At 37.4% G+C, this 9,589-nt stretch overlaps 1 protein-coding gene across 1 annotated transcript; it reads right to left on the bottom strand.

Annotated features, from left to right (window-relative positions):
• Positions 1–1,388: 1,388 nt before the first annotated feature.
• On the bottom strand, positions 1,389–9,188 carry LOC125226591 (elongation of very long chain fatty acids protein 7-like). The gene is made up of 7 exons (XM_048130596.1): positions 9,028–9,188; positions 8,581–8,768; positions 7,887–7,955; positions 5,751–5,947; positions 3,102–3,204; positions 1,834–2,049; positions 1,389–1,406 (listed from the first exon to the last, which is right to left on the bottom strand). Exons 1-6 carry the CDS (start codon positions 9,095–9,097, stop codon positions 1,882–1,884), a joined length of 795 nt encoding a protein of 264 aa, XP_047986553.1. The 5' UTR covers positions 9,098–9,188; the 3' UTR covers positions 1,389–1,406; positions 1,834–1,881.
• Between the last annotated feature and the right edge of the window lie 401 nt (positions 9,189–9,589).

The following is a 9,589-nucleotide window of genomic DNA, read 5'->3' as shown; positions in this document are numbered from 1 at the left end:
CCTCAAGTATCACTTTTAAGCGCTCAGCAAATAATACAGCTACTAATAACACTTTAACGGTACGTGGTGTTCAAAAAGGTTAAGATACTTAAAGAGATTTTAGAACATAAGTAACCAACAATACTTACCTATTATAAGTAACGAATGAAGCCAATGAATTTAACTTAATTTCTTGACGCCATATCTTCATTCCTATTCACAACATATAACTGGAAATGTCATTCCTTCAAAATATTGTCATTATTTATGACAGCTGGGGCCCATTTCTCGAAGCTACAAGTTACAATTTACAAGTTGTTGTAAATTTCTAATATGACAAGTTGGAAAGAGACTTTTGCTTGTAACTTGTAACTTTCAGTTTTGAGAAATGGGCCCCTGGGGCCCGTTTCTCGAAAGGTACAAGCCTTGTATTACAAGTGCGCGAACTGTCAAATCGTATGTGTATGGGTTGTCATGGAAACACACTTGTAATACAAGGCTTGTACCTTTCGAGAAACGGGCCACAGGTGGTGGGCCACTTTACGTTACGAAAATATCTTGTTTCGTTTTGAATTAATGTAGAACCTTTTGTTGGCTACACAATTTGATTTTATTACCAGTCAGTTTATTTATGGGATATGGGTTAAATTGTGGCGTAGGCGAGAGGCTGGCAACCTGTCACTGCAATGTCACAGTTTCGTTTTCTTTCAACCCCTTATTTGCCAAGAGTGGCACTGAAGCTTTAGTAGTTTCATGTGTTCTGCCTACCCCTTTATGGGATACAGGCGTGATTGTATGTATGTATGTATGTATGTATGTCAATTTAGCAAACACATACATCGTGTCTTACTTTGCCCGTTCTTTCAAATTGTACAGTCAACCTATTGGAATTGGAACCCTAGGCCACTATACAACCATGTCATAATGACAAGCAGTAAGAGATTTCTTACAATCTGATTTAGGACGTCACTATGACATAGTTCTACAGTGGCCTAGGGTTCCAATTGGTTGACTGTACTGTAATCAAACGGCCACATCACACATGTACTGTAAAACTTCATACGTGCAAAGAGGGAATTCAGAACTCGTGTCTCTGTCTATTTAAACCTTTATCGCCACTCGTTTCGAATTCCATCTTTTTCGCACTTGTATCATAATCTATTACGAAGTGATTATAACCTAACCACAAAAATAAAAAAAAAAAAAAAAAACTCCCGGACCGATTTTCATGAAACATGGCTAAGACACACAGCGCAAGAGCATGGCAGAGACTAACTCAGCTTTCAAACAACAAAAACTAAATCTAAATCGGTTTACCCGTTCGGGAGCTACGATGTCACAGACAGATACGTCAAACTTATAACGCCCGGTCGTTTTTGCGTCGGGGGTTAAAAAATGAAATGCACAATACCTCATACAAATTATTTTTCCCCTCACTAACTCGGAAACACGTGTTTTGTCCTTTAATACCAGCGGGTAAAACGCATTTTATCCACTAGTGGGTAAAGTGATTTGACCTTGAATAAAGTCAAATTAATTGCTTTAAATTTGATAAAAGTAGGTGAATCTAGTAATAAAGATGATTTACCACCTGTGGAACTACTGGAAGCAGTGATAAACACATTTTTTGCGTTATAGTTTCCTCGCTATAGTGAGGGGAAAAGTTTTGTGTTACACTCGGGTGCAAATGTATTTTACTTCTCGTGTGTTAAAAAACTCGCAAGTTCAGGATTCTATTCTCGAACCACTCGCTTCGCTCGTGGTTCAACTATAGAATCCTTTCACTTGCTCGTTTTTCAATTCCACACTCGGCGTTAAAATACAACTTTGCCCCCTTGTATAACAAATAACTATTATTTTATACACAAATATAAATCACAGTTTTTACTTAAAACGATATCCTTATTCTCTGCTTTTCTTACTTCTGTAACTGTTGAAGTAGAATTTAAGAAAGAGAAAGAAGAAGGAACCGATGCTGAAGACGCAGAAGTAGTGGAAGTAAGCCGGCAGCGGGCAGGGGGTTAACTTCTGTTGGTAGTACAGGTGAGAAATCACTAGAATGAATTGTACCTAAAAAAAAATTATGAATTAATAATATGAAGAGATTCTACCTCATTCGAATAATATACATAAGAAATTTGCTCTAGATAGGATATGGTTTGGATATGTCAGTGTATAAATACCTTTGTTTAAAGAAACGATATTGAAAGATCCGTATAGTGCCTTTAGCTTTCTGACATACGTATATTGATGATCGAATTGGACCGATGTAGTTTGCTTTATAGTGTCAAATGTGACGTTACTAAATAAAAAAACTTAACTTTTGGCACTGACATATCCAATCCATATTGTATTTAGTGCTGATATTTAACGAATCTTAGCTGAGCTGTGAATCTTTGTTATTTTATGACTTGGTTATAAACGCCTGTAGTTTTTATTTGAGCAATGTTGATTAAATCAATGTTTGTCGATTAAATATATACTGTGTACAGCTATTAAATGTATAATGCTGTACTTATAAAAAAAAAATCCGGTCCAGGGGGCCGATTTTTGAGTCTCACTGTCACTAAAATACCGGTTGAAAACGGTGAATTGCCTACTATTTTCAGTGACAATTTTCTGAATTCGAACGCCGTGAGATTCAAAAATCGGCCCCCTGTCTTGTATATTTTTCTGTTCAAATTATGAAGTGTGATTATAAGAGATTAACATAGGTAAGTAAATTATTAATTATTAATAGTTAGCCGATGGCTCTGTGTAGTCTGCCGGCGTGTTATGCTTCTAATTTTATCACTTATCAACGTGGATAAGACATCTGTCACTCTTTTGTTTTGTGATTTTATGGCCTCATCTGTCACTCTCATACTAACATATTTGCCAAAGCGTGACGGACACCTTATCCACATAGATAAGTGATAAAATTGGAAGTATAACGCCGGCTGGGTGCGAATCCCGGTAAGATAGATAGATAGATAGATAGAATACTCTTTATTGGCACACCTCAGCAAAAGATACAGTGGAGACAAAACACATGATTATAAATAGAGGCAGACAACAGGCGGTCTTATCGCTAAAGAGCGATCTCTACCAGACAACCTTAAAGATAAATGAACTTAACTTACCAATTGGATCTTGGTAACATGTTTCTTCCACCAAACATATTTCTGATACTCTGGACCCATGGAGCTGATCCCATAATACGCGTACATGATCACGTGAACCAGACTGTTGAACAAAAATAGTACATTACGATACAAGTGCGTAAAAAAGGAAGTTCGAAACGAGTGGCGATAAATTAAAACACGACCGAAGGGAGTGTTTTAAATCGACACGAGTTACGAATTTCCTTTTCGCACGTGTATCGTACGACGTTTTTCAGTACAGATGAGCCTCCGAAGTTTCGACCTGGCATATAATGAACCACTTCTCGCACTAGTGCGTAAAAAAAACACCATCTGTACTGAAAATATTATTAATCGCATAAGCATTGCTATTCAGCGAGGGAATGCTGCCAGCATCTTTAGCACTTTAGTTTAGATTCAGCAATTTTAGTTTAGATTAGTTTTTAATTTAATTTTAAGTTGTTTTATTATTTTTTTAGAGTTTGTTATTCATTTGTTATTTAAGTTTTATTACCTTAATAAAGTTTTATTAATGATTACAACAAAAGTGTGAACTTGTAAATGGGACCGGCCCATGGGGATGGGCCCATTTCTCGAAGCTACAAGTTACAATTTACAAGTGGTTGTCAATGTCTAATATGACAAGTTGGAAAGACATTTCCGCTTGTAACTTGTAACTTTCAGCTTTGAGAAATGGGCCCCAGGACAGCTTTTTTCATTTAGTGTTTTTGTATTACACATTAACACTTGTTTTTTATTTATTTGAATATGAAACAAACGGTCAAACTAAAATATTCATACAGTTTCTTCTCTTAATCGTTTCCATTTTTCTTTAACAAATGTTTATTATTAAGTAATGTCTTTCGTTTATCTCGGGACCATGGGGTCCCGGACATTTGGAAGGCGTGCGTGGGGCCGAAGTCAACAGCGCAGAGGCCCTTTAAGACAACATAATCTAAAAGGTGATGTGACACCAACCGACGCTTATCCCTGTATGCACTATAATAATGCACCCAAGGACAAGCCCCGGTTAGTGTAGAACTATTGCAATGAAAAGAGACAAAATAAACTGGGCTATTGGGTTGAGATGCTGAATTGCTGAAGATGTACTAGTGACCGGTCTATGGAAAGTTCTATGGCACCCTGCCTTGATCATATGTTATATAAAAAGAAAAACATGAAAAAATAGGCAGGCGGTGACTTGCCAACTCACTAACCGGCCGGTTAAGGCAAGCCAGAGGTAAGAGTCCTGCGGCCCCTGCTCAGTGTTCACTCCGGCCGGCCAATAAAGGCAAGCCGGAGGGAGGGGCCTGACCGACTTTCGGGGGCATGGGACCCAAGGACGCCAATCCCATTCAGCTCGCCACAAGCTGCCCTGGGTAATGTTATTATTAAGTGAATAATTGAGATCATTGTAGTTATTATTCTCCTTTATCGATTTTCTTATTATTATATATTTTTATCTTGTTTATTGGGCATGTTAAATTAAGTAAGCAGAAAATGTTAAAATGACGTGTGATATGGGAGATTTCGAGTTTTTAGATTTTTTAGCCTCTTTTAGTGTCCCATTGCCGGGCAAAGGCCTCCTCTTGCTTTTTTTACTACTCAGCTCTGTTGTCGGCGTTTTCCTACAGTTTGGGTAGAAGTTTTTAGTATGTATATAATTTATATGGAGTGAGACCTATAATATCTAAGCCCATAAATATAGGTACAATAAATTAAACGAACAAGATATGTACATACGTAGGTAACACAGAAAATAGATGAATTGTCAACTTTCTACGTAATTGGCTAGTGTCCTATACTTAAAATAAAATATTTTATGCAGTGCACGAAATAAAGCACCACATAATTCGAAGAAAAATATGGACAGTAGTTTTGTTTAGACATAATTTCTATTTAATAAGTCAAAGAGAAAGATATAAAGTAAATTAATTGACCGTGACGTCACTCCTCAGTATTTCATAGTAATTCCATATTAGCAAATTCCATTTTAGCCTTTTGTACTACAGTGCGACACAAAATTAAATAGTACCTACCTAGAGATCAAAAACAATTTCCAACGAAAATTGTTTCCTTTTTTTTTTATTATAAATGGGCTTACTCTTGACCACAGACTAGCCAAAGGCAAAGACGTGGCCTACGATGGAGTGAGCTCGCCCAGAAGATGCCTGTTCACTCTTGATTTGAAGGTTGCCGGGTTATATGAGCTCGGAAATATAGCCGCCGGCAAGGAATTCCACTCCTTGGCAGTGCGCATAAGAAAAGAAGAAGCAAAGCGCTTCGTGCGGATTCGTGAAATATCCACCAAGTAAGGATGGAGAGTTTTTTTGAAACAATTTTCGTTGGAAATTGTTTTTAATCTCTAGGTAGGTACTATTTAATTTTGTGTCGCACTAGTAAAATGGCTAAAATTACCTATTCAGCAGCCCCACCACCACAAAATGGTCAGTCGGGTGGTACATCAGATGCAGCCACGTCCAGGACACCATGGCCGTATACTCACAATGGTCACAATATGGGTTCGATAGCGGGGTGGGTGGTCCCACAGTTGACTCCAACGACACCCACGAGAGGAAATGGGGTGGTAATATTACCCGTCATCGTCACCACAAGGGAGGATTTATTGTAAATGAGATATCAAAATACCTATTCAGCAGTCCCACCACCACAAAATGGTCAGTCGGGTGGTACATCAAGTGCAGCCACGTCCAGGACACCATGGCCGTATGGTGGTACAGGTGAAGGAAGGTCACTTGGTTGTCCTTCTTCCGGAGTACGAAGAAAACCGTGTCGAGAAGGTCCAGGTGCTTGGCGATGAAGTACGGGTAGATCTCTTTGATGACCTAGAATTATCATATTGTAAGTATGGTGATGATGATTATTATTATTATTGAAGTGAAACTTCTATTTATGTGTGGTGTGACAAGACGGGATAGAATTCGGAATGAGTATGTATGAGTACGTGAGTATGTAAGGGAAAGCCTGGGAGTAGCGCCAGTGACAGAGAAGGTGAGAGGAAGCAGATTAGCATGGTGTGGGCATGTAAGCGGAGGGATGAAAGCAATGTTATAAAACGAGTGGTAAAGATGAAGGTGGATGGATGCAATGGTAGTGGAAGGCCTAAGAAAAGATGGATGGAATGTGTGAACAATGATATGAGAGTGAAAGATGTTAGTATGGAAATTACGGCTGATAGAGAGAAATGGAGGAGGACAATCTGCTGCGCCGACCGCCGACCCCAAATAAATTAATGGGAACAGGGCAAGAGAATGATGATTGAAGTGAAACTTCTAAATGCGACTTCCAACTGACAACGCGTAACACTCATTCATTGTTCTGTCAGCGCGTAACATTCTGTCTCAACGCGACTCACTCATTCCATTCATTTGATTCATTCACTTATTCACTCAGTCAGTGACAGAACAGAATGCCCAGCCGGCGTATCATGCTTCCAATTTTATCACTTATCCACGGGGATAAGACATCTGCCGGCCTACCATGCTTCCAATTTTATCACTTATCCACGTGGATAAGACATCTGTCACTCTCACACTGACATACTTGCTAAAGCGTGACAGACGTCTTATCCACGTGGATAAGTGATAAAATTAGAAGCATGATACGCCGGCTGTCACTCTCACACTGACATGCTAAAGCGTGACGGATGCTTTATCCACGTGGATAAGTGATAAAATTGGTGGCATGATACGCCGGCAGAATGGTTTTGAATGATGGAATGGTTGGTTTGAATGTGTGTGTTTTATATTTAGATCGAGTGCAAAATGAGTTTCCCCCTTATTCATAAACGTACACTAAAGTTGTCAAGCCGATAAAGTTCGTTTGTCCCTTTTCGACGTATTACTGTGATAGAAAGGGACAAACGAAATTTATCGTCTTGATAACTTTAGTGTACGTTTATGAATAAGGGGGTTTATGTTTGTTTTTCAATAATTTGAGCAAATAGTAATGTAAAATATTTTTTCTACTCCCGAACTGTTATTCGTCATTTACAGGGTCGTGTATAGAACTTTAAAAGCCTACATAAAAGTCTATTCCCAAAGCCAGCGTCCGACGGCTTTCAGCGCATGCGCGCAGTATCGAAAAAACTGAAAACGCATTGTTTGGCTCTGTAACCATGGCAACGCATTGTTATAACGATACTGCGCGCGTTCGCGGGAAGGCTTTGGGCAGCTGAGCTGACAGTGCAAACCTTTGCGTCAAAATACAGGAAATAGTGTGAATTTCACGAAAATTATTCAAGAAAACAATGAAAAACTAAGTGCATGGTCGTAGAAAAAGTATTGTATGCAACGGTGTTTAACTGAGTCAAAAAATACTCGTGGCGTTTTAATAACAATTTTCGGCTTCGCCTCAAATTGTTACCCACGCCACTCGTCTTTTTTGACCTCCTTTAAACGCCTATTGCATAAAATACTATAAAACACTAAAAAGAAGGACTTAACGCAAAAACGTGATCGTCACTTGAAAAAATGTTTTGAGGTTATGTTAGGAAGTTTCATTTCTTCCGCGCGAAGGGACTCCACGCACTGTTTTTAGGGTTCCGTACCAAAAAGGTACAAAAGGAACCCTTATGGTGCGACTCTGTCCGTCTGTCACATTACTAAATAGCTAGACTACCTTTCGCGGCGTTTCGTTTTCGTTTCGTGTCGCAGAAATGCCATTCGGCTACGGCACCAGAGGCATAGGGCTCTTAGTTTTTGTTTCTACTCTTGCTTTTATACATAGGTCTTAGTGAAGTAAATAACTTGTATACAAACATACTCCTTGTAGATCCTCTCCTTGGGGACACCTTGTAGTGATGATGCCATGGTTCACTATGTATCTGGCGTACTGTGGAAATAATATTAATTTACCTTAGTTAAATATCCGCCACAAAAAAATCACGCTGAGAAATTCACCCAATCACCTTTAAAAACTTTTTTTTAAATTTCATTTTTCACTTTTCAAAATTGTGTCAAAATGGAAACTTGCGTTAAGATGGAAGTAACTTATAGTATGTATTAGCAAAATATAAATAGGTAATTTTAGCTAAAAGCCATGAAGACTGAATAACTTCCACTCTTAATATAACGCTGGTAATTTGATTGTATGAATAATTAGTTGTACTAATGCAACTACATTTCGTTAAACTAATGTAACTTCATTTTGTTATACTAATGTAACTACATTTGGTTGTATGAATAATAAGTTGTACTAATGTAACAGCAATTCGTTAACTAATACACCTGTGGGATATTTGACCACGGCGACATTGACGTTGGACCCTGACAATTCTGTGCATATTTCTGGCTTGATAAGTAACATTGTTACTCAGCGTCAATATTTCCTTGTTGAACAGGCAATGGACGACGAAATGTCACAGTCACGCGACAACTGTCACTATTGTGAAATAGGCCACTGTCATGTTGTATTTTTGTAAACGAGATATGAAAATAGCTTTATGATAGGTACTTACCAGGAATACAATGTACGCCGAAGACAAGACTTGAAAAGCATTATATTTTGTTAAAATACTTTGTAAACTATATGGCTGTCTGTTCTTCATGTAGTTTGGCAATATCTTCAAAACTACTAATAGATACAGAGCTAGAACTATTGCTAAGCCTATCGAGGTTTCTGTGAGACTCCATCTTTTAACGATATCTGTAAAACATAAGACAATTATTAAAAAAATATATATAGTCTCAACATTTCAAGCAAAAACTCATTTGAAAAAAAAAAATAAGTGAAGCGTTTCCATATTTTTTGTCACTGAAAATTTTAGTTTCTAGATAATCAGATACCAGAACCGAATTATATCCATTAATTGATTTACATGAAAGAGAAATTGCATTCGCCCTCCTTCCCCGTTGACCATCTTACTCTACAATACCTACCTTACAATGTACACGGATTCACTTACCACTATCATCTACAATATTTATTTGGTCATTATTATCTTCATATGCAGTTTTTAATTTAACATAATCCATTATAATAAATTAAACTATAATTTAAGTGTTTCCTATTTTCGCTACCAATATATCAACAGAGAAACTTCGAAATGCCTATCAACATAGTTGAGTTTGCTTTTATACTGAAACTAAAATTAAAATGCTTTCTACCAGTGACTGACTTTTAAGTGGATTGATTAGTAATTTCAGTGGTAATTCCCCTTTGTATGTTAATATTATTAACTAATACCTAACAAATCGCTAGAAAAGGATAGAAGTCTAAATAAAATTTAGCTTAAATTGGAGTTTACTTCACGGAGTTATGGTTGGAAATATCTTATTTCTTTGGAAATAACCACTGAATTGAAATGCTCTAAATTATGCTTAAGGTCAGAAAGTAAATAATTAATTGTCTATTGTTATTGTCACATGTGTAGGGCGATTCTAGAATAAATGGGTAGTTTAAAATATGGACATACAAGTTACACTGGTCTTAACAGTGACAGTTCTTTTTATATATTAAGTAAATTT

Source organism: Leguminivora glycinivorella, chromosome 5 (assembly GCF_023078275.1).
Source record: "Leguminivora glycinivorella isolate SPB_JAAS2020 chromosome 5, LegGlyc_1.1, whole genome shotgun sequence".
In the NCBI taxonomy this organism is placed as follows: domain Eukaryota; kingdom Metazoa; phylum Arthropoda; class Insecta; order Lepidoptera; family Tortricidae; genus Leguminivora; species Leguminivora glycinivorella.
This window is presented reverse-complemented; position numbering and strand designations above follow the sequence as displayed.

What these genes read in the sequence shown, in the direction of transcription:
- LOC125226591 (XM_048130596.1), bottom strand. Translation starts at nt 9,097, where the DNA reads ATGGATTATGTTAAATTAAAAACTGCATATGAAGATAATAATGACCAA. An exon ending in AAATATTGTAGATGATAGTG is followed by an intron (nt 8,769 to 9,027) that starts GTAAGTGAATCC and finishes TATGTTTTACAG; the next exon opens with ATATCGTTAAAAGATGGAGT. An exon ending in GTGGTGGGACTGCTGAATAG is followed by an intron (nt 3,205 to 5,750) that starts GTATTTTGATAT and finishes TTTGTTCAACAG; the next exon opens with TCTGGTTCACGTGATCATGT.